The 23,517-nt window shown below is 41.8% G+C and overlaps 5 protein-coding genes and 1 long non-coding RNA gene across 12 annotated transcripts; 1 reads left to right on the forward strand and 5 right to left on the reverse strand.

Annotated features, from left to right (window-relative positions):
• Window positions 1–385: 385 nt before the first annotated feature.
• path (solute carrier family 36 member pathetic) lies at window positions 386–10,680 on the reverse strand. Of its 2 annotated transcripts, XM_001352583.3 has the most exons (6): window positions 10,501–10,680; window positions 5,531–5,601; window positions 5,385–5,449; window positions 3,024–3,270; window positions 2,028–2,942; window positions 386–1,960 (listed from the first exon to the last, which is right to left on the reverse strand). In XM_001352583.3, exons 2-6 carry the CDS (start codon window positions 5,543–5,545, stop codon window positions 1,793–1,795), a joined length of 1,410 nt encoding a protein of 469 aa, XP_001352619.1. In that variant the 5' UTR covers window positions 5,546–5,601; window positions 10,501–10,680; the 3' UTR covers window positions 386–1,792. The 2 variants fall into 2 exon arrangements, with proteins under 2 accessions (XP_001352619.1, XP_015043720.1); XM_015188234.2 differs by lacking the exons at window positions 5,385–5,449; window positions 5,531–5,601; window positions 10,501–10,680 and adding an exon at window positions 3,335–3,451.
• LOC26533710 (uncharacterized) lies at window positions 7,270–11,635 on the forward strand. Of its 2 annotated transcripts, XR_001453287.2 has the most exons (3): window positions 7,270–7,352; window positions 7,420–7,565; window positions 11,096–11,635. It is a non-coding gene; the product is annotated as an uncharacterized lncRNA (long non-coding RNA). The 2 variants fall into 2 exon arrangements; XR_004470613.1 differs by lacking the exons at window positions 7,270–7,352; window positions 7,420–7,565 and adding an exon at window positions 10,811–11,006.
• Window positions 11,636–11,935: 300 nt separating this feature from the next.
• LOC4812509 (leucine-rich repeat-containing protein 59) lies at window positions 11,936–14,198 on the reverse strand. Its single transcript, XM_001352584.4, has 5 exons — window positions 14,075–14,198; window positions 13,799–13,938; window positions 13,180–13,239; window positions 12,857–13,123; window positions 11,936–12,782 (listed from the first exon to the last, which is right to left on the reverse strand). Exons 2-5 carry the CDS (start codon window positions 13,904–13,906, stop codon window positions 12,231–12,233), a joined length of 987 nt encoding a protein of 328 aa, XP_001352620.3. The 5' UTR covers window positions 13,907–13,938; window positions 14,075–14,198; the 3' UTR covers window positions 11,936–12,230.
• Window positions 14,199–14,435: 237 nt separating this feature from the next.
• On the reverse strand, window positions 14,436–15,888 carry RpS9 (ribosomal protein S9). Of its 2 annotated transcripts, none has more exons than XM_015188235.2 (4): window positions 15,784–15,888; window positions 15,354–15,596; window positions 14,980–15,166; window positions 14,436–14,700 (listed from the first exon to the last, which is right to left on the reverse strand). In XM_015188235.2, the coding sequence occupies exons 2-4, from the start codon at window positions 15,574–15,576 to the stop codon at window positions 14,523–14,525; spliced, it is 588 nt and encodes a 195-aa protein (XP_015043721.1). In that variant the 5' UTR covers window positions 15,577–15,596; window positions 15,784–15,888; the 3' UTR covers window positions 14,436–14,522. The 2 variants fall into 2 exon arrangements, with proteins under 2 accessions (XP_015043721.1, XP_001352621.1); XM_001352585.4 differs by having other exon boundaries at window positions 15,734–15,790.
• Window positions 15,889–17,039: 1,151 nt separating this feature from the next.
• LOC117184401 (sperm flagellar protein 1-like) lies at window positions 17,040–17,621 on the reverse strand. Its single transcript, XM_033381518.1, has 2 exons — window positions 17,223–17,621; window positions 17,040–17,066 (listed from the first exon to the last, which is right to left on the reverse strand). Exons 1-2 carry the CDS (start codon window positions 17,619–17,621, stop codon window positions 17,040–17,042), a joined length of 426 nt encoding a protein of 141 aa, XP_033237409.1.
• A 1,061-nt stretch (window positions 17,622–18,682) lies between these two features.
• LOC4811915 (sodium-independent sulfate anion transporter) lies at window positions 18,683–23,381 on the reverse strand. 4 transcript variants are annotated; one of them, XM_015188240.2, is made up of 6 exons: window positions 23,279–23,381; window positions 20,687–21,291; window positions 20,350–20,625; window positions 19,612–20,284; window positions 19,371–19,550; window positions 18,683–19,165 (listed from the first exon to the last, which is right to left on the reverse strand). In XM_015188240.2, the coding sequence occupies exons 2-6, from the start codon at window positions 21,278–21,280 to the stop codon at window positions 19,035–19,037; spliced, it is 1,854 nt and encodes a 617-aa protein (XP_015043726.1). In that variant the 5' UTR covers window positions 21,281–21,291; window positions 23,279–23,381; the 3' UTR covers window positions 18,683–19,034. The 4 variants fall into 4 exon arrangements, with proteins under 4 accessions (XP_015043726.1, XP_033240830.1, XP_015043724.1 ...); XM_033384939.1 differs by lacking the exon at window positions 23,279–23,381 and adding an exon at window positions 22,814–23,067; XM_015188238.2 differs by lacking the exon at window positions 23,279–23,381 and adding an exon at window positions 22,050–22,212.
• Window positions 23,382–23,517: the final 136 nt, after the last annotated feature.

Consider the following 23,517-nt stretch of genomic DNA (forward strand, 5'->3'; position numbering starts at 1 on the left):
ACGAGTACTGTATTGTATTGTCCACTCAATACCAATTAACAAATGACTTTTCAACCATTGGCAATTGAAGTTGATCGAGCATGTTTTTCGGCCATTGTATGAACGGATACTCCAAAGCGATACGCGCAAGAGCCACGCGCTGAACCCGCAGGGCAGGCTTGCTCTGCGATAAGGACTGGAAAGCTTCAAGGGCGTGCGAATATTGAACGTGGAAGTACAGTAAAAGCCGAGGTGTTCTTTTAATTTACATTCTCATATTGTAATTTATGGGTAGGTATATATTTACGTTGTATATTCAATTTTTTTTATCATTGTAACACTTTTCAAAAAGTAAAAATTCATATCAATTTGTTTGTTGTTCCGAATTTTGTAATATGGACAAGTCTCAATTCTAAATACTTTTTATTTTATAGGCAGATATATAATTAGAACTCCTCGTACATATGGTACATATCGTACATAGTATGTATAAACAATTGACAGAAGCCTACGTTTAACAAATAAATTGGATCGGATCGGATCTGATCTGATCTGCTTCGTTGCCTTCAAAGGAATTTAAATGCGACATAATCCGACTTTTATAAAAAAATGGTTCAACTTTTATTTTTACTCAATAGGTTTCGATAGGTTTCGTTTCTCGCTATCATAATTGGTTTTTAAAGCTACAATTAAAATACGAAGAAAAATAACTGTATGCAACAACAACAATAAAATATTGTTTGTTTATACATGGTACAGTGAATATCGGGGCAATTGAATATTATTTATGTATTATGTATGCATGTACTCTGTTATGCGCCCGGCTGTAGGCTTCAGGCTTTAGGCTTTAGGCTTTCCTTTTTATCAAAATAGGTATTCTCTGAGTAATGTAGCAGCCGATCCGCCATACAATATTACTAGCCGATTTGCAAAAGCATCTTTACACTAACTAACGTATTTTCTTACGCTTCTTACGAGCTAAAACATGCTAAAAATTCATGTAGGCAACACATTTTTTTTTTGCTACAACAAAATACAAAAAAAGCAGAGTGAAAAAAGGAAAAAAAAAAATTGGTGGCATGAAAGATGAATTCAAATTTTGGTTTCTTGCTTTCGTAATACTCTTTTTTTAGAACAGAGAGAGAGAGAGGGAGAGGAAGAGGGAGTGAGGCGTTGGCAAGGAGGTACGGAAGTAATTGAAGAGATTGCAAGTAAGTCTTTTTTGGTTTGTCTTCGTTTTTTAGCTCTGTACTAAACTGTACGTAAAACAATTCGAAAATGTTTGCCTGCGCATCAAGTGCATTTAGTACATTTGCAGTTTCTCAGTTGTTTCCGAAGCGTTTGGAACACTAAGAGATCACTTGAAATCATTTCAACCTGCTCTCCGGTCTGCTCTGATCTGTACTAAATGCATGCTAAATGGCATTTCCTTGCCTTCAGACCTATCAACTACCTTACATTACGTGTGGGTGCATGGGTGCAAGCGTTCTAAACGTGCTAAAACGGCATAGTTGGTGCTGTGTGTGTTTGTAGTAGTTAGGCACTTATTTAGTGTATTGTAGATACGCTTCCACGGGTCCCAAAATAATCAACAGACAGACACAAACAGCAACAGACGAAAAATGTACAAAACGTGGGCGCAGGTTTCTTTTACATCTAACAATAGTTAGATGATTTCTAGGAATCGGAGTCACTCCCGCTGCTTCGGCTCTCCCTAAGTATTCCTATACCCTATTGGTATTATAGCACGGGGCATCCTAGTCCTCCTCAAATCCTCTACCTCCTTTGGCCGGGGGGGAAAGGGTGGAGCGACTTATTGAGGTGCCACTGCGGTGTAGACTTCAACAATATCTCGGATAGCGGCAAGGGAGCCAAAGACAAGTGCGCCAATGCCGCAGATGCAGATGACAATGTTCTTCCACAGAATCCAGTTGTATTTACCGAATCCAGTGTCCCAATGGAGGACCAGCTCAATGAGCACCTTAAAAGGACGAATTAACAGAGTTTGATTAAGTGATCTTTCAAATAATTTCAGTGTGTAAACTTACGGGGAATATCAGACCCAGAATGGAGAAGCAGAAGGCTCCGATAAGACCCATGAAGGGTGCGATTGTGGGCACAGAAATGGCCAGGACAACGGCAGCCGTCACCAGGACAGTGCGCAGCACATAGTTGACCAGCATGGGACGCTTGGTGCACTTCTCCTTGATGCCATCCCAGACGATCTCTAGGCACACATAGAACTGCAGTCCGAATGTGCAGTAAACGGCCAAGGCAATCAGGACCTTCACCGCCTGGGCGGGCCACTCGTGGACGGGCAGATTCAAGGTGATGCTCTGCTGCGTGTCCTCGCCGTACCGCAGATAGCCAAGGAAACCCAAAAGCATGTAGATGAGTGTCACGCCGGACATGCCCTGGCTGAGCACTCCGCAGAGGCCGAGGAAGTTCTGTGGCGTCTTCATGTTGTTTTCCAGCGGCATCACCACTCCGATGGCCTCCATCGCAAAGATGGTGATGGAGAAGAAGGACGGCAAGGTGCCCAGCACCAAATAATTACGCGACTCCAACGGGGGCAGATCCTGCGTCAGATAGTAGAAGGTAATGCCCAGTCCCAGGCCCATGAACACATTGGCCACCATCGAGACGGGGGCCAGGTACTTGAGATTCGGCACCCAGGCAATCAGGATCAGTGGCACCAACAGGGAGCAGATGAGCAGACGCGAAGACACTTCCGTTCCCGTCCAGTGCTCGATCAACTGTTCGAAATTCTTAGCCACAATCACGGTGTACACCGAACAGGTGCCGAAGTACGTGAGGAACAGGCCAAACAATATCGAGAACTTGGCCACGGGGGCAAAGCCCCGGCTCCACTTGGGGCCCTTCTGGAATGCAGACTCGGCAATTTCGGCAAATGTCATCTTGGTGCGACGTGTCTTGTAGTACAGTTTGTGGCCGCATTTCACCTAAAAGATTGCCCATTAATTAGATCTATGTTTCGCTAAATTAATGAGTAAATTAATGGCCAATCGGTGGCATCCACTTACCAGCACATAACTGCAGTGCGTGCACACAAAGGCGGTGAAGATGGTGGCAAAGATGCCCATGATAATGCCAGAGTACATGAAGGCTATGGGCATGCCCAGGATGCCAGTGCCCAGGGAGGCCTTAAGCAAATGCGTGAGCGTTTCATTATCGCTCGTGGGATGCTCATTGTCGCGGTGTGCAAACGGATCGAACTCATTGTTGCCCAGGGCCTGCTCGTTGTCCGCCTTGCGTGGTTGTATATGGTATCTGTAATTAAAAGAGAACAACAGGGTTTATCTTTTTGCACTTTTAACATTAACTCAAGGGGAACCTCAGCTCCACACTCGTGGGTTCTTGATCGCCCATTCTCATGCTCCTGCTGCTGATGCTTGTTTCTGATACTCGTGGCTCGCTTGGCTATTGTCATTCGCAACTGAAGCTCGCCTCGAAAGTGTCGCGTTTTCTTATATGTATGCTGACAGTGAAATTCTCTTGTAATGGAATTGCTGCATCTGCAATTGCAACGGCTCATAATACTACTCTTGTAACTTAATGTCGGGGGCCAAAGAAGGGGTACAACAACTGCTAGTGTTGTTGTCGGGCCGAATTTGGGCAGGCCACTTCTGATTGGCCTGTTCGAGCCAATTGATCACATGAATCTATGGATCTCATTCCATTCCATTCCTATGCCTGACTCGCTTTGCCGTTTCGGTTGCATCAGCCATAAAGAAAACTGCCAACGAAAGCGTGATGCAGCAAACGCGAACATCGACGTATTCGTTAGCTGCTATACTCCTCTTAGTGTTTCATAAGAAATTAGGTGTTTCTTCTACACAGAATGAGTAGGAGATCATCACTTGTGGATGGGACTCCCACTAGGACCCACAACATAACCCATCCCTCCCAATCGCTTCCTAACGTTCTTAATGATTTGCTTACCGCTAGGTGTCGCAAGTAACTGTTAAATACATGTCATGTATTTTGGGTGTAGAATTGGAATGCAAGTGCCGTCAGATGTCGCCACCGCAGTACACCAAATATTTGAATGTTCTTTTTGGCCAAATTCTGCCTTTTTACTGATCTTAAAGAATCTCCTTGATTAATTTAACCAAATATCATAATAAAATAGCCAGAAATGGACGCGTAAATGAGGACGCTACCTACTAGGACGCTAGTTTTCATTCCATTCTTTTGTATGCTTAATTTGTATCACTCATTGTCTAGCAAGTTACACATTCCTTAGCCCAAGAACGCATGAATAGACTTTAGTATGTGTATGATCATAGAAAAAATTCAAGTTCATGGCCCTATGAACAGACAGACTCGGGAATGGAATGGTCAGCGTGATTTAATAGTTAAAGATAGTATTACATTTATAAACAATTTCCATGACAGCTTGCCTTTATGTGTTTATGTATGTATATATTTCTATAGTAATCGTAATCATATATTTAAGTGCCGGATGTCAGTAATTTGAATGACGGCACAATTTTTTCCATTCTATTTTTTTTTGTATATTCTAAATATATTTATTATTGAAAAAAAATTCCAATCAGTTCAAGAGCTAAAGTCAGGCGTTATCAAACATACGAAATTATATATTCCACAGCGTCATCCAAGATCAAAGATCATCCTGAAGGGCATCTTTCTGGACTTGTGAAGGGTATCTAAACGATCAAAACGAGCCAAATAAAAGTAGATCTCCCTCTTTGTTTACTTTCGTGTAATTATCATTTGGATCTGGTAGCCAGATTACAAACAATTAGCATACATATATTCCCAAGGAGAATAAACATCTACCAGCTACAGATAATACATGCGATAAATGTATATGTATGGTATAACTATATTTTTAGAGCCCCTTTGAACTTTCGTATTGATAGAGGAGGAATCACTCATATGCATTGATGTAAGGTGATTTATTTCTCTATTTGCGTACTAACGTTGGAATTTCCATTAGATTGACTTTAGTACTCGTTAGGGCTACGGTCGAGGCTCTTACGTGAGTTGTTGCCTATTAAAAAAGCAACAGACTGTTTGATTATACAGTTAGTTATGGTCTAAGCTCGTTATCAAATGTGTAACACCAACGTTAATACTATGTCCATGATCTAAGGCCCCACTTTAGGCGTTTACTTCCCAGTCTGCCAGATAGTACTAATTGTAATCAATCTGGCGTCTGAAGTGCCACAGTAGCTTCAAAAACCGGGGGCTCCACCAAAGTCGGAGCACGCCAGCCGTTTTCAGTGAATTGCCTTTGGCGGCATTATGAACCAATTAGCACGAATTTTATTTAATTGGCAAACACATGAAATGAACCACATGAGCCATGCCATCCATCGCTTAATACATTGCTTATTTTTAGCAAACGAAATACTCACGTTTTTCCTCCTTCGCCCGGCAGGAACTGCTCCATTTCCTGGGGCGCATGCTTGGCGCCGCCATCCTGAGGAAGCACAAAGAAACAATTCAAACGAATGAATGAATAAAGGCCATTAATGAATGGAAAAAGACAGAAACTACTTACCACAATGTTCACCATTTTGTGTATATTTTGTCTGCTTTTCAAGTGACGTTTTCCTCAGTGTACAACAGAGACTGCAATCAAAAGGGAGAACAGAACGGAATTTGTTGATTGATTTAATAATGAATTTTAATTGAGGCAAGATGTTGCCGCCGAGCCTTAAACTAATAGAATTCCGAGCCAGACATTGTCACTTTATTCGATTTGATTGACTGCGATTCGTGTCGTTAAATTACTTACAATTCCATTCCCCAATCTCGATTCCCGATCCCGCCCCCCGTTTAATTGTTTTGTGCCGCTCAATTTCAATTTGCAGCAGTTTGAATCAATTTATGCAAATAAAATTGTATAAAAATGGAAAGGCCATTCTTTTCTCGTTTCTTCTGTGTCAATCTGCTGCTCTAATGATTCTTTATTTATAGACCAAGCAATATGGGTTCTTTCGTCAACGACACATTTCCGTTAATTGTTTCAGGTTTTTGTCGTGGGCCCCCGAGTATAGAATAGATCTATTATTAATCCGTCAAATCCCGGTCACATGTGCAAGATTTCGCACACAAACAGTCCATCGATTTTTGTGAGTAGGAGTGTCGTCTGTACTTTGCCCTGGCCCCAAAATCGACTTCTCTTCGAAGTGGTCTGGCCTTGTCATCAAATTGCTGTCAAGAATTCCAGTATAGAACAGAATAAAACAGAACCGAACCGAAGAAGAACCAGCGGCTCAGGGGTTTAATTACGACGCTGAAGTCGGTGTCGGTGTCTAGTCGGGTCTGATAAATGATATATGTTACATATGTATTTATGTGCATATATTTGTGGCTTGCTCTTGTGTGTGTTGCCATATTTCGTTTCCCCTTTCTACAGACGCTTCGTATACAGTTTTTAGCCAGTTGTTTTGGTCATGTTACGTTCCATTCTCGCATACTTCGCCACACTTCAGCATATTTCGCCACAAGGTTGAATGAACTGCCCTGACCTCTCTCTCTCTCTCTTCCAGGGGTCGCCTGCACTCAGATATGTAAGTCTGTCTGGGAAGCTGCATTCCCTGAAACATCAATTTACATTGACTTGCAATAAAATGTGACATTGAAGACGATTCACATTTTATATTACTGACTCATAAATATTATTTATTATCTAACATCGTTATCAAATAACGCGCACGAAAATTGCCAAAAAATACCGATTGCATCACTTCGCTACGGTGCGTGTCTACTTTTACTATTCGTATTCATTGTAAATAAAAATCAAGAAATGAAAGCTAGAATGATTTCCTTTTCGATCTTTCTTTGGTTGTTATTGTCTCTACTTAGTTTTCCCCTGATAAACTAAATACAATGTATTGTTTCTCGTTTAAATAAAGCTCTCATTAACATCATTAAGATATCTACGTTTCTTCTCACTATTTGTCTCTCTCTCTCTCTCTTTCTCTCTTTGTGGATCTATTCTAGAACTGTACTGCCGGAGATCACTCAAAAAATTAACACCTATCTCGTTGAGACGTGACAGATCACTAGAATTCGGTTTAAAACCTTGAAATCGACATTTTAGCAATGTGAAATATGTATGTACATATGTCGAAAAACAAAGGTAATATTATTAGGGATTAAGATTTCGTCCGAATGAGAGAAGAATTGTGCAAGAACGAAGGCAATGTATTTTTGTAGCGTGAGAATGTTTGAGAAAATGCCGACAGGCATAAAAAAAAATCGCAGATGCATGCCAGAAACATGTAGCATAAATAGAAGGCATAAATAGTCTGCTCTCTCTCGCTGTGGTAATAGTCCTCTCTGGGAAAACCACCCGGTCGAGCCCCTCGCAGACGGTAAACGAACCACGTGTTTCGGTTTTATTTCTATCTGAAATTACCGCAAAGTGTTTTTGGCTCTTAGATACAGATACCGTTACTGGGAAATCGGCTGGAATCAACAGAGAACAGTCGGCGGCATAGTGCAAAGCATATCCAATATTTCATCAGCAAAAATGTGATCCCCCTCTTTTCTACGATTATATTCGGAATGCATTAGGCAATCATAAGGTATGGTATTGGAGCTTCTTCGCTTATCGGCTGACCAACAAACAAAAGTATTGTATTTCCCGTCGTTCAGTTCTTGTTTATTTCGCTATACCGTTTCAGCCCTTCGATATTTACTTGAAGTTCAGTTTGTGGTTTTTGCTAGAGTAATTTTCCCAGGTAGTGATACTTGTAGTTGGTTCTTGGAAGTTGATAAGGCACATGTTTCTTTAAAAGCAATTTCTCTTATCAAAAGACGATACTTTTTTTATAGTTTATCTATGGATGACTGAAAGTTGTCAGCCAGTCTTTCATGATGCCTTTGGGAAGCTCTAAAAAATATTTAAGCAGCTGCTTTCTACTGTATGGCAGCTCAAAGATCAAAGATCACCCAAACTTTGTCAACTTTGACGTCATTAGAGAAAATGTTTCAAACAAAAACTGCTGTCCAAATAGTGTACTACTTGAAACACAAACTATCATTATTACGAGTCTAAGATAGGGAGACAATTCACGGGGCCTCTAGGAAGACCCTGTAAATAAAAGCCCCGTAGTTATCTGAAAAGGTAGCGAACGAGTTGCAGCTATTTCGAGTGTTGGCGTGTGGTCCTTGCATAACTTCTAGTTCTGATAACAGTCTGTAAATACACGTATGTACATGTATTTACATGCATACATACAAATGTCTGTATGTACATACATATATGCAAAGTTGAGTTTATCGTTTTAGATAATGCTCATTAACATATAGTATTGATTTCGCATATTATTGGGCAGTATTATTACGGTGCAGGAGAAAGAACTTTATCAACTGTACTTTTTGAACCGTATGTTGAATGGGTTCGATCGATTTCCGGTTATTTTTCAACCTTCTTTAAGGTGTGTGTTACGACCCACGATATTTACCGTTGAGAAGGCGGTCAAGTGTAGTTTTTGTATGTGGGTGTATGGAACAAATTGCGCAAATTGCAGACACGAGCGAAAGGAAGACACAGACCGACAGACAGACATACAAGAATAGCGGTAAACAACGAATGGTGTTGTCAAACTGTATGATAGACGTGCACCGATGGATAAATGCCCTTACATCATTCTTTGCTATGCTTGGAAGGCTAGTTCTTTCAACCAAATGGCATAGTGAGGGAAGAAGTGTTCCTAGAAAGGCAATTCATATCTCCGTCTCGCTTCTGCCTGCATTAATGCGTCAAACTGTCAAGACGTTGCTCCCACGCAAGCAACAGTTGCAGTCTTGCCATTCATTCTGCCTACGCACTCTCTTCTCTCTCTCTCTTTTGGTTGGACTCCAGTCTGACGTCACAGTTTTACTGCGTCTTTTGCTTTGAAGCTTGTAAATTTCTGTTTTGTTAATTACCCGCAACAACAACAGCAATACTAAAATCAATAATAGACTAAAACGAGAGGGAACGTTGTGGGTTGCTGAGGAGACCGCAACTCGACATTTATACCCGATACTTAGTCAGTATGGCTCTCCTCCGGCAGACGCCGGAGACACAGAGAGACAGGGCGAGAAAAAATGAAATTGTTTTCTTGATGCTGGCTAATAATGATACGATCCAACTCAGATTTTGCAGTCTAAAAGATATGGTCATTCTCTACGATTCTGCGTTTTTGGTTTTCTCGTATCTTATAAATTAAAGTTTTGAAATATTCTTGTAGCAGTGACATATCACAGAAGTCTGGATCCAAAACATCGTTGCTCTACCTCGTATAGTCTTTGAGCACTAGGCGCTAATAGGGACAGACAGACAGGCCTCAATCGACTCGGCTATTGATGCTGATCAAGAATATATGTATGTATATACTTTATGGGGTCGGAAACGATTCCTTCTGGACGTTACACACATCCATTTTCACCCCAAATCTAATATACCCCAATACTCATTTTGAGTATCGGGTATACAAATTCGCGCATTACAAGCGAGATAAGGACCACACGCACACGCACACACAGACACAGTCAGAGACACACCTCTACTCTGTTTGAGGAGGTTTCGCACTCTAACCTTTTTTGTTTTTGTTTTACAGCTATTTTCGAGGTTGATTATGCATTTCGTTTTGTCCTTGGATGAGTCAGCAGCTCTAACGGCAGGGAGTGTGGGTGGACGTGGGTGTGCACTGACGCATTTAGATAGATCTGGCCCTGCTTTTTACCATCATAGTCAGTAGTCAGCCTGCTTGCCTATCCATTCCACACACATCGCGTGAACTTTCCCTTGGATTAAATGCTCAATTACTATTAAATTACGTATTGCTATGTAGAAGAAACGTGGAACATCAGCAAGTCAAATGGGGAAAACCTATTCCCAGCCATTGAACTATCGTACACTACAACAGCAACAGCAACGACAGCAACAACAGCAAAAGCACACACAACTTTAAGTAAAGTAGAAAGCGCGCGCAATTACGATAATGATTATACATATTCCATTCATGATTTCTAAGGAAAAGGTTTTTTAAGTCCCAAAAGTGAAGGAGGAGTGACAGGGGCAGACAAACGAAAATTTCAAAAAAAAACGTAAAGCAAATAACGGAACAGGTGCAACGTTGGCAAATTGACGTCGACGCTAAGACTGCACGCGTGTCCCATTAAAACGATTCTTTCAGTTTTCTGGTCTCCTTTTTGGTTCTGTCCGTGGGTTTGTAATTATAATTGACATTGGGCCACTGCTGAAGCCCTTACCTATAATTATGCTTTGTTTGTTTTACACCATTTTTTTCCTATTTTTTTAAATTTTTAATGGATTGCAGCGGTTTTTCGTTTCTAAATTCTTTTGAATACGAATACATAACATGTGTGTGACTTTTCTATTGCCATTGCACTCTGCCGCTGCTATTTTGAGACAAACCCCATTTTCTGCCATGTGCTTCGATTCGTTCTGTTTTTTTTTTCTTATTTACTTATGTATAGAATACACATGCTGCCTTCATTTTTGCTTACTTTGGGTTTTCTTTTTCTCCGTGTGTACTGTACTAAGATGAAGGCGAGAGGTTAACACTTTTATAGGGTCTACCGGCTCGCACGAAAATGGGTTTTTTTTAATAAATATACATATTTAAAAATTCGCCACTCAAATAAAATAATGCCAAACGGGACAAAACGCGCGAACGACCGAAGAGCAACTGAGCCTCACTATTGCGCTGGTTGTATACATATGTAGCAGCACAGGCACAGTGGTGTCAGTTTAACCATTTTACGGCCGGTTCTGGCGCTTTTGAAATTTTGGAACATTTGAAATGTAATCTTGCGGCTGGCGGGAATAAAAACTATTTTGATTCCGGTTCTAATCAAACATTTGAAGAATATAATTCATAATCAAATGTAATAAACACCAATCCCATTACTGATTCCATACACATATGTATAAGCGTTTTCAACGGGCTGGTAAAGAGCAAAATAATCTGACTGGAGCCAAGCTGTAGAATTGGTCCATTATCTGATTAAAAGTAAGAAAAGAAGCCCGATCTCTATATTATATATTATATAATTTATAATTTTCTACTTTGTACATTTCAAATTTTTTGGCTGTTTCTAGCTTTTTTTGTACGCTGATCTGGCTATGTGCGCTGAACTGAGAGCGGGCCAAAATTAAAAGAGAGCAAGCAACCACGATAAAGAGACCGGTAATATATGTACATAGAGCGAAACATTCGGGCAATGAGAGGGGAGGGGAAGGAACGTGGTGCAAAGGATGAGAAGACAAAGGATGGGCATATCTTATAAAAAACTCTCATGAAGGGGAAAAACGGCCTGGTGTTACTGACCCATCTTTGGCTGATGAAATTGAAATCTAACTTTCATGAGCTTCTCCTTGTAGAAATGCATTGCATCATCCTCAAAAGTTTATTAGTGTTCTACATTATTAGTGCTTTACAGAGATAAACCAAACCAAGTTTATTGTTAAAATGTAAAACTTTATTCAAAAAATCAGCACTAGTTTTTGTTTTTAGATTACAATTAATTTGATTTTGCATAAATTATATGAAACCGCATGAATTTGTTTCAATTTACAGGAATAGACAAAAGTTGTTACACGTTTGAGATTCGATTTAAGGCAATCGATCAGTTAGAGTGGAATATGTAATAATACAATTTGAGCTGAATTCAGACAAGCTGAGGATTGCACGGGAAATTCTTACAGAATATCGTTGTATTTATGTATGGTATGTGTTTGCTGATCTGATCCGTGATCTGTGGCAGAGCTGTATGGGTAGCTATATAGATATGAGGGTCTCTGGTCTGACTGTGTCTGTAGTTTCTATGTGTGTCCACAGTTTGGAACTGCTTTTCAGTTACTATTGAGTTTGAGTTTAAGAGTTATTATTAGGTTTTATCTGTGACTTGAGTTGACTTGAGTCCAGTTCAGTTTGGTTGATTGATTGACTGTAGTTTGATGGTATATTAGTTGAGTTTCAGTGCTTGTGTGTGATGTGAGGGCTGTGCTAAAAATTCCTTGTCCATGGACGTAAATGCTTAATGTCTAGCAAAGTACGGGGGTATATGGCAGTATACACAATACATTGGGGTATATAAAAGTCGCAGTCGTATAACTCGTTCAGGTGGTCTACACATTTCCGATTTCTCCAGCGCTTGCATCCGAATTTTTGTATTTATCAGAGATTCGTTTTATTTGAAGCCCCAGCGCTCTATGGCTTCAAATAAATGAACCGTCAGTGCTCCTCCGGTGGGGTGCGGAACTCGGAGATCCAGTCGGTGACGCGTAAACGAAAGAGATCCGTCTTGGTCACTATCCAGTCCCGATACTGGTGCGGTATATACTCCACCAGTTTTTCAGATATCTCCGGATTCTTGAACATAAGCATGTAGATGAGCAGTATATTGATAACAACGAGCACCGTGAAGGTAACCAGTGTGGACAGGGCAACCTTTTGGAGCATATTTAGCCAGGAGGTGCTGTTGGTCGATTTCTTCTTTTGATTGATCTTCTGACTGGCAGATTTTGCCCCATTCCCTGCTCCCACAGCATTTACTGGTTTGAATGTTAGGTCTTTCTCCGCGGCTTCGGCCAATTTCTTCAACTTTGCTTTCTTGTTATTTGGTTTGGTCGACTTCTTGGCCCCTGCTCCGGCGCCATTGGCCAGGGAACTGGTGGACCCATCCCCTCCTGCAGACATTTTGTCAGCACTCTGTTCACGCTCTTGGGAGACCTGGGCCAGACGGTCGCGTTCGATTTCGGGCTTCAAGTTGGCGCAGACGCTGACCTGCAAAATGCGAGCAAAGTTGCACACAAGAGGCCACTCAACCCACTCGAGTGGAGTGGCACTTTCCCACTTACACAGTTCTTGGCCGCCTCTTGGCACTCCTTCATCGTGGAGCACGGACCCACAATCTTCACCCAGGCGGGTATTAACGGATTGGTCTTCAGGTCCAAATATCGCAGTCGACGAAGTTGGGAAAAGCTCATTGGCAAGTGCTCCAGGCAGTTGTTGTAGAGGTCCAGATGACGCAAATTCACCAGCAATCCGAAATCTTCGGGCAGATAGCGTATTTGGTTCTTGCTTAGATCGAGCCTTACCAGCTGAGTGAGTATGGGGAAGTGGCGCTGCAGGGGAAAAATATCCATTAAATGAACTGACTTTCTTAAGTGGTAGGACTTACTCCCAGGTTAGTCAAGCGGTTGCTGGACACATCCAAAACGGTGACTCGCTTGAACGAAGCCTGCAAAGGACAAAGGCGTACTGAAAAAGGAGTTGCATTCAGGGAAAGGAAGCAGGGTCACATCACCGAAAAGAAACCCCCAAAAACGACATACTTTAAAATCTCATTTCCCTTCTTTTTAATTTTTTTGGCAACGCGACCGCACGGAGAGGGGTGGTAAGACCAAAAATCAACCCCCTCAAGCAGTTTTAGCTGCATTTTCACACACACTCACACTAACACATTAGAGCAACCCACCAACCACTCACACACACACATCACTTCCTCTGCGCTGCCTGAGAAGAGGGGTAGAGCCGCAGCCATCGTCAGCGTTAATTGCAAGCCAGCCGGTAGGCAGCCAGAGCAACAACAAAACCAACAATGGTAGTAGGGAGCTCTTCTCGCTCTCTCTCTCTCTCTGGGTGCACAAGCGAGATAGACTGTGACTAGACTTTTGCCAGACGATAGAAAAGTCAACGAGCAGAAGGGGGACGGTGGATAATGCAGATGGAGACACCACACAGCCCAGCCACACATCCGCTGGTGTGTTAATTAGCCCAGTAATTTAACTAATACTCACAATTTCTTTGACCGGTATTTCGCTCAGCTCCGAGAGACTCAAGTCGCAGTGGTCCTCCTGAACACGATCCTTCACGCTTACTTTTACCTTTTCGCCGGTTTTCGGCATTTTATAAGGACAATCTCTGCCAATTTCCGTTTCTAAAAAATAACAAGCAAGTGCCGCAAAACTGCGAATCAAAACACAGCCGGACGGCAGAGACAGCCAGAACACCGATAGTACTATCGGAGCACGAATGGTACTATCGATGTCTATATTGTTTAAAATGCACGCCACCTTTTCGTTATATTAATTGATTATGCATCGAGTACTTTTCGGAATTTTCAACAATTTAAACTATTGTTGAATATTATTTGTGTTGCGTTGTTACGGGTAAAATCAAGTTATTGATATGTTACTTCTGACAGCTGAGGCATCGATATGTTTTTAGCAGCACTGGAAATTCAACTGGGGGACAAGCACATCAATTTAAAGTGGGGCGCGCTTTATTGAAAATATGAATTTTGTCTTGCCCCAAGAACAATCAAGTGCATGCCCTCTCATAAAACGGCGGACGTCAGCAGCGCCAAAAGGCTAAAACATAAAATAGATTTAAACCAAGAGTCTCCCCATTTCATCTTATTAAAACCACGTCAACTTTTGGCCATTTTACATTTATTGTGTAAAACAAAGTTTAAACTATAAAATTTTGCGCCATATAGTCGAATTGGCAGGCTACCATAGCTTAGTCCTCATCCTCTTCGGGAGCAGCAGCACCACCACCCAGGTTCTTCTTCAGGTTCTTGCGCTTGACGCGACCAGGACGGCCGCCACCGAAGGGCGACTTCAGAGAGAAGTCGATGTGCTTCTGGGAGTCCAGGCGCACAACGAACGATGGGATGTTGACAACTTGCTTGCGCACACTAGATGGGGAAAGCAGAAGATAATTCGATTAGTTATGGCTGCTCACAAGTCCAGCACGTGGTGGCTGCGAGGTTTTGGCATGGCGTTCAGTGCAACTTACGCAATGCGGGGTTTGCATTAAGATTGGAGTGAGCAAAGTCATCTACACAATCAAAAGACGTTGAGAGCCGGTGCAGGCATTTGCCTGTTCGACTCCCAAGTGGTCTTACTGAACAACACATTTTTCTTGTGATTTATTGCCTAGCGACGTTTGACGTCGCTGTCCAAGCGATATTTACCGAATGTGACGCTGGCGGATCAGCACACGGGCATGATGGATGGACTTGGCCAATCCAAGCTTGAAGACCTGGGTCTGCAGACGACGCTCCAAGAAATCTTCAATCTTCAGGCCGAGCACGTAATCGAGCTTCATGCGAGATTCGTCCAAGACACCAATGCGCACCAGACGACGCAGAAGGGCATTGCCTGTGGAAAGAGTAATACATTTAATACGAATTCTAAAATTTCATTCTAAACGCGTGTCTTGGAGCATTTTCAGTGTGTATTTGTTAACGTCAATGATTTGTTCAGACAAGAAGTGTCAGAAATTATATTATTTAATACAGCTCATCATGACACACCACAGGCGAAATATTCCATCTGCTCTACTTACCCTGGAAAAGACGCTTCTCGTCCTTCTCATCGAGGGTCAGCAGCTCACGGGCAGCCTTACGGATCTTGGCCAGAGCGTACTTGACGCGCCACACCTCACGCTTGTTGCGAAGACCATATTCGCCAATGATCTTCAACTCCTGATCCAGACGCGCCTTCTCATAGGGGCGACGGGGAGTCACATAGGTCTTCGAGAAGACCGATGGTATGCGGCCGTTTACCATGATTCCAACAATTCAACCGTCTGCAAAGCAAATGTAAGGTTAGTTTTCAATCTCGTGCAATCTCAAACATCCAAATAGATTTTTCTCTGATCTATCTATTTAGCTGTTTGTTGAAGCCTAACACAGTCTTGGCTAGCAATATTTTTCACATTTTCACCTATTTTACTGTATATGTTCTGAATCTTGCACACGAGAATTTTTACGTACGTTTCGGTTGGCGATTGGCGAAAGAAGAAAGAGGTGGACTAGAGCCGTGTCACGGCGGATTTGTTGATCAAATATACGGTCTGCCCATCAGAAATATACCAGCATATACCGTCTCATTTTAAAAATATACCGTAAATATACTGACGAATTCAAGTTCTATTGTACATATTCCTTGTGTTTGATATTCCGTCGATTATTACTAGCTAGATAGAACTCTCAGCCCTGCCCACATAATTTTATCCGAATAATGAATAAATTGTTCTTCTTGGCTGGCATGTTTTAAATACTTGATTTGTTTTCCTGCTACGGCTATTGCTTTGATTGTTTTTGCTTAAATTTTGGTACCTCAACAACGATCTAACGTCTCGTATATCGATAGGAAATTGAACTTACACCACTTAACCCCCCTCTATTTAAACATTTCAACGACTTGAGGTAAATGGCGGAAAATATTACCGATTGTAAATTCTTGTTATATTAGCATGCTATCTAATAATCTTTCCTCTGAACTTTAAAATTGAACTGCATGGAGTGTATTTTAATATCCATCGGTCCACAATAGGCTTATCGTTCGCTCTCCATGATCGGAAGTCATACTCCTCGATTTTAATATTCGGCTGAATATAAGTAGCTAGCTAGGACACTCACCTCTGAACACATCATTATATCCGATTGATTAATAAATTTCCTACAAGATTGATGAAAACAAAATGTTTAAATAAAAATGGACATCTAAAATGTAAATTTTGTACATGGCAACTACACATTTGTTACATCATTGGCTACACATCAACAACATATTTATGGAGTATGTATTTTGTATTTTCGTTCATTAATTCGTTTAAGAGATCGCTTTAAAATTCGTTGAGATAGCTTTAAAATTTAGAGACTATTTTTGCATACGTAAAAAAAGTTTAGAAAATCCGTCATTTCATTTATTATAGCCTGCATGACAAACATTTATTCATTCTCCTTTTGCCTAACAAAATTTAAGAAAATCGTGTAATGCAACTCAAGGGAAAATTTGCTAATAATATCAAATACAATGCTGCGATCATTTAAAACAACAACAAGACAACGCAACAAATGCACACAGCAGAAAGCCGGTGATATTTTTTTTTTTTTTTTATTCACTGTTACTGCTTTTCTCGATTTCCCCTTACATTTTCTTACTCCATAGCAATCAAAATTACCACAAGTGTGTAATATATTTGCGTTTATTTTGTTGATTCATATAATTATAAAATAATAATTTATTAAATCTGGGTTTCAGTCACAACGCTCTGCAAATGAGAAACAAAAAATTGTAGGCGACAAATTTGAAATAATGTCAAAATCTCTAAATGCAAAGAGATAATACGTACCTAAAATCCATTCTTGAATGAATTTTTATTTATAAAGAGACATGGAAGAGAGACAGAGTCCGGATCACATCGAACTATCTGCTGCTTGGGCATGCTGAACGAGCGCGGCCTAGCCACGAAGCGTCCCAAGCCCGGATTTTTGCCTGTTGCAATAAAATACAGCAGCGAATCGAGTGCCCAAGTACTTCCCTTAGACAAGTCCTCCATGGTTTCTCTCGAAAGGTTGACATGTAAGCACTTAAGGACCTTTTCATTGAAGACAATCCAATTGACCAACTTCAAGGCTTGGCTGCTGCGGGGAACATAGTATTGCAGTTGCACCAGGCGGCCATACTTGTTCTTCAGGATCTTTGCCACAGGCAGCACGTCCGAGAACTCGCGACGTGTACGGGCATCTAGCACGATGTTATTTTTAACAAGCCACTCATCTAGCACGTCGCGCTCCTTCTCCCTCAGACAACGGATGCTTGACATTATCCCAGTAAACTGACAATCGTTCGTGACCAAACCCAAATGTTTCTTAAACAAAATACTTTTACACAATTTTTTGTTCATTTTAATTACTAAAATGTATAATTCGTGCGCTTGAACGACTAAAATCTGACAAGCCAAATAATACTCGATCACGTGTAAAATAATCTAAGCTAAGCTATAGAAAGTAGAAACTCAAAAGAATGCCTTTCAACCCGGGATACATAGTCTTTTACGTCAGTAATTCACTTCTACAGTTTGGATTTCCGCAATGGGCCCATGTAATCCCATTTGGTAAGGATATTTCTTTGAGTATGTCTTTGAATATGTAAAACAGTGTATAATATTGCGGTCTCTTCACTTAGTAGGAGAGGTCCAGATGTTGGTTAATTTTCGTTTCAATTGTGCTTCTAAAGTGAATTTTGGGAGACTAGTGCCAAACAATGGATGTCCTCGGGTTTTTTTCGCCACCTTAATTGTTGACGTCACATCCATTTAAGTTTCAAATTCAAGGTAATAGGTTTTTCAAACTGTTTTTGCGACAGAATGTTTCGGGAAGGTCTTTTAGTCTTTCTTGAGATAGGTGTTGGGTACTTTGGGCAGTAGTTGAATGTTCACGTTAAATTACGTTCAATATGCGGCTTATATACCATCCTCATACTTTTCAACATAGGGGGAAAGTGGGAAACACGACCGCTAAATATGTTCTTGTGTTAATTCTTGCAGTTCGTTTATCGTCTTTCTATCTAATCACCTTCTTTTTGGATCTTGGCCCTCGGTTACTGCTTTTTATTCCGCTAAATTTGTCTCTTATCTCTCTCTCTTCTCATACCAAGACCAGCTATATTGCTATCTCGCTTCCGTCCGCATACTGCACGATTAAGAGTGGGATAGAGAGATAATAAATAGGGGCCTTGAAGGGGTTGCGTAGCCACTGCAATTTCAATTCTTCTTTCTGGTAGATAAGGTCATTCTCTATGATTATGCGTTTTTGGGTTTCTCGTAAAAATCGAGAAAAAAACAATTTTGGTACATATCCAACCCCCAACCTGAACAGTCTTTGATTCAGTTATAAACAATTTAATATAGCATAATATAAAAAAAATGTAAAACGATTATAAACTTAACTATGTATCTGTATATACAAATTATGTCTAATCTATTCGAATACTACAAAATGGGGAAATAGGAATGACAGTTGTTGTAAATGAAATGGTGATATTGTTAAATACTATACTGCATGCCGCTGGAAGCCTAGAGAGCTGTGTAATACGAGAGGCCAATCTTTTGTACAGGAATATTACCGGGGAACAAATATCAAAAATTAATTCTTACAACTATTTGTGCCTTCTGCTAAACGCATGAAACGTATACTTAAGTACAATCAAATGAGCTTTGCTTTCCGACTTTCGCAGTTCAAGTCGATTTTCCATTGAGTCTACTTAGTTCGCTTGGACTGCACGCGTCAACTGCATCGCTTGTTCCACGGCTAATTCGAGATTCCACAAGAGGAGCTGCAATCTGCAAGTGAAGCTCGTAGTCGGGCGCTGCAAAAAGAAAATTCCAATTACAGAGCTGGGCCAAAATCAAGACTAGATGGTTGAAAGGTGTGCGTGCAGATGGAGTGGGTGGTGGGTGTAGCAGGTGATTAAACAGAGATACAAGCTGTAAATGAAAGGAAATGAGAGCCATAATAATGTTGATTGGGTGGAAAGCCAGAGATGAAAGTGGGAGAGCTCGAATGGGGCTCACTTTGTTCCAAAATGCATTCCAAGTCATCCGGACAGTCTATCGTGGGGAAATCAATGCTGGTTGACTCCTTCAGGATGACCCCGATATCCTTGTGAGCGCTCATCAAGAACAATGGAACGTTCGCTTTAGCCAGCTCCTTGTGCAGCGACCCCATGCCTCGCGCGGCAGTGAAATCAAAATCTACAAGAACGAGCATTAGTCTCCGACGCGTCTAAGGACCAATTAAGATCCTTAAGCTTACCATGCACATGAGCGCAGTCCAGGACCACCGGCGCAGTTCCATGCGTCGTCAAGGCTTTAGAGATGCCAGAGCGAACCCACTCGATGGCAGGAAAGTAGAGCGAGCTGTGCTTGGGACGAATCAATATGTAGTTGATGCCATTGATGGTTTGCAGCTTGGACACACTCAGAACGGGTCGTGCTGCGCGGTAGACCAGGAAGGCTACATCCGCACCAACGCCCAGCAACAGCCCAATCTCCACACCCACAGCCAGGCTCATCACAAAGGTAATGGCACCTGGCAGTAGCTCCCGACGGCTGCAACGCCACAGTGGTCGGATGACCTCAAACTCAATCATAAATATCACAGCCGAGATGATGACCGCACTGAGAGCGGCCTTCGGTATGTACTGGAAGTACGGTGCCAGCAGGCCCAGTGCCAGAAGGACCAGCACGCTTGTGTAGCAGCCACCAAGCGGTGTTCGCACCCCACTGGCATGATTGACAGCACTGCGCGAGAAGGAGCCCGTGACCGGCATGGAGCTGCAAAAGGCACCGCAAATGTTGCTCATAGAGAGGGCAACCAGTTCCCGGGTGGCACTCAGTCCGGCGCCACCAAATGCTTTAGAGATGGCCACGTTTCCGAGCACAGCAATAATGGGCAATATAAGCATCGAGGGCCCCAGCTCCGACACCTAAAAAGTATGAGAGAAAGAAAGAGAGATGTGACGTGATATTTCATATTTAATTTTTCTCTTACCATTTGCTCAAAGTTCTGCGTAAGCTCGGTGCCATTTTTGTCCAAAATTGTGGTCTCAAACTTGGGCAGTGTGATGTTAGGCAGGCCGCTCTTTACCTTTCCTGTGAGGATGTACGGACAGGTGTCCATCTGCTTACACGTGCTGTAGGCCAGCACACTGGTCACGAGAACCACCAGAGCATTTCGACCAGTGGCTATCACCCAAATGGTGCCGCTAATCAATTGCTGTGCCCTCAAGCTGCGGACTCGCCCAGCAAACTTCACGTCTTTTAGTTTCTGTTCAAAAGAGTCTACGTTATATTCCAAGTACGAGTCCAACTGGATGAATCCTACTCACCCGCAACAGCAGTAGAACCGTAATGGAAACCAGTCCTAGGGTAACATCACCGCGTCGCACCTGGCTCAGGTTCCCCAGCACGGAGCGCATGGTATTGATGAAATCTGATCCCGAACCTCCACGCAATCCCAATAGGCCCTTTAGTTGAGATGTGCCAATTATAACAGCCGTGGCCGAAGTGAAACCCACTGTCACCGGCAGCGAAATGAGGTCCACCAGTGCACCCAGCTTCAGCACAGCCATACCCATCTCCACCACACCCGAGATGAGGCACAATAGAATGGCGTAGGCCGGTCCCGAGCCCAGTCCAAAGCCTGTGTGCCGGCTGGTCATCAAGGCGAGCAAAGCCGTCGGCCCAATGGTCACCTGTCGACAGCTGCCAAGCAAAGCGTAGACAATTCCACCAACGAAAGCCGAGTACAAGCCGTACTGAGGCTCCAGGCCCGCCAGAGTGGCATAGGCCAGTCCCTGGGGCAACACCGTCAGCCCAACAGTAACCCCAGCTATCATATCGGCCACCGCATCTTGGCCGGTATAGCCATGCAGCCACTTAAGACCCGGAAACAATCGATATCCCCAATCCTTCAGGGTCATAATTGATTGGTCTGCAATGGAAAAGGCATTATATGGATATAATAATCAGATTCACGGCAGAGGATCGAGAGCAGGGCAGATATTGTAAGTGGGTTTGGGCTTTTCAAAAGATCTAATACTGAGGTTCAACGACTTGATCATCACAACACAACACGCACTTTGCATAGTCATAAAAGTCATATACCAAACGTGATAGCAAATCCCATCAAAATGGTATTGACTATTAACAGTTGAATGGACGGCAGGGACAGAATAAATATTTCTTTATGTTAAGGAAAGAGAGGGATTGAGTTAATATCGAATGCTGGATAAAATCTGCATAATCTGTGTGAAATAAAAAAAACAAAGAAGACTGGCTGATGACAGCTCTAGCAATTATTTTTAACGATTGAGCTACGCTTAGACATATTAAACTTGATATAGGCAAACCGAATCTTGGTGGTTCCGACTTTCATATAATACGTACAGTTTAAGGCAGATTCAGGCAAAATAATTTTTTTGTATAAAAAAAGGCTAAGTGATAGCCTACACAGACACAAGCACATAATGATAACAATTGTTGTACAGGGTCGGGAACGCTTACATCTTTGCGTATAGGAACCGTCAAGTAATGAATTCGGTACACCTATTTCGGCCAGGGTAACACACTGATGCTGACAATAAGAATGCGTAATCCGGCCAATTCCAAGGCATTTCAACCAAATGCTAGGCCATACCGTCATATCAGTAGCTTCAACACTACAATTTCTAAACCCCTCATAAAACTCACGTAAGTATTTGCACAAATGTTTCGTTGTTGTTTAACCGCAGAGCACGTTCGATAGCGTTCTAAACTGCTAGAAGCTCTGCGAGCATTGTATTCGATTCCGAAAAGCTGTTGAACGCTTTGGGCACTGGCCCAAGAATGAGCGAACAGACGGTTCGATTGTTGCTCGCGTGCCCGAAGAACTGTGACCACAGAATAGAATCATTGATCACACGACCGTCCCAATTAGCTCAACAAGTGGGAGAGTTGAAAGTATTGGTTGGGTTCGCTTAAAACGTGCTCAATTCGATCTAAACAATTAAGGAATATACGTATGGACAAATGAGTTTCTTTGTTTGGCAAATGATTAATATACAATTGAGATTCACCCTTTCATGATAAGGTTATGTAAATTGCGTGTTAACAATTACCTTACAATTTTGAACAATTTAACTGTATTATAAATCACTTTACAGGGGAAATTCTATAATATTTATTTGCTTAACAGAGCGTTTACATAGAACAAACAGAATTTTTAGTGATGGGGTTTGTGGAATTGATTAGGGCGACTGCGGCTATGAACTTGTTGACGCATTAATTTACACGCCAAGGACACGAGATAAGAACATTCATTACCGGCATTGAAAAATATCCATGCCAATTCAATTCAATCTTTTTTATCAGCACCCGAATTCAATGAGGAATGAATTTCGCGTCACGTACAAGATAAGGGCCGGAAAAACTAACACCCTGTAAATATGTAAGCCATAAAGTTAAAGTCTGTTAACCTTTTAGAGAAATCAGTGAAATCAGTTCTCCCCTAAAGCCACGCAGTCGAGAGGATGGAGAGACAACGCACTGTAATTATCGGTTGATTGTTGACAGACGGCTGCGTGATGGAATCTGCGTGTTTTTGTTTTTGTTTGGTCAATGCCTTCCATGACCAACAAAACTAGTTTTCGTTTGCACTCAGTTCAAAAATTTCGTGTTAACTCTCGAAAATAAGGGAACAAGATTGTTTACTTGGGTTTATTTATAAATTTAGCTAAGTACATATTTATCTCTTCTGGGATTTTGGGGGCCAAGGTGGAAGAAAGTAGCACACACACACCCGTACACATATTCAATGGGACGCCGACACCAAACAATAGCTTTTCAATGCAGTTAATTTATAAGACAATCACAAGCGCACAGGTACCCATTCATTATAAATTGTTCATTGAAAATTAAGAGAGAACTACATTTTTTTTTACCGGTGAAATTCGCCAAATAAACTAGTTTTGTTGTGGGGCTTACGAACAGCTGGCGCCAACTAGCTTCTTGAGCATGCAGCCCTGGTCGGCACAATCAATAAGACCGTACTTGCAGAGAGAGGTTAGGTTAGTTAGAGAGGTTAGTCCTAGTACTCAGATCCGAAAAAAGTTTTGCTAGCAAAAAACCTAGTACTCAGATCAACTAAATTTGCTGTCGGTTAGGCAGAGTGAGACCAGAT

The sequence above is a fragment of the Drosophila pseudoobscura genome, chromosome X (assembly GCF_009870125.1).
Source record: "Drosophila pseudoobscura strain MV-25-SWS-2005 chromosome X, UCI_Dpse_MV25, whole genome shotgun sequence".
NCBI classification, from domain to species: domain Eukaryota; kingdom Metazoa; phylum Arthropoda; class Insecta; order Diptera; family Drosophilidae; genus Drosophila; species Drosophila pseudoobscura.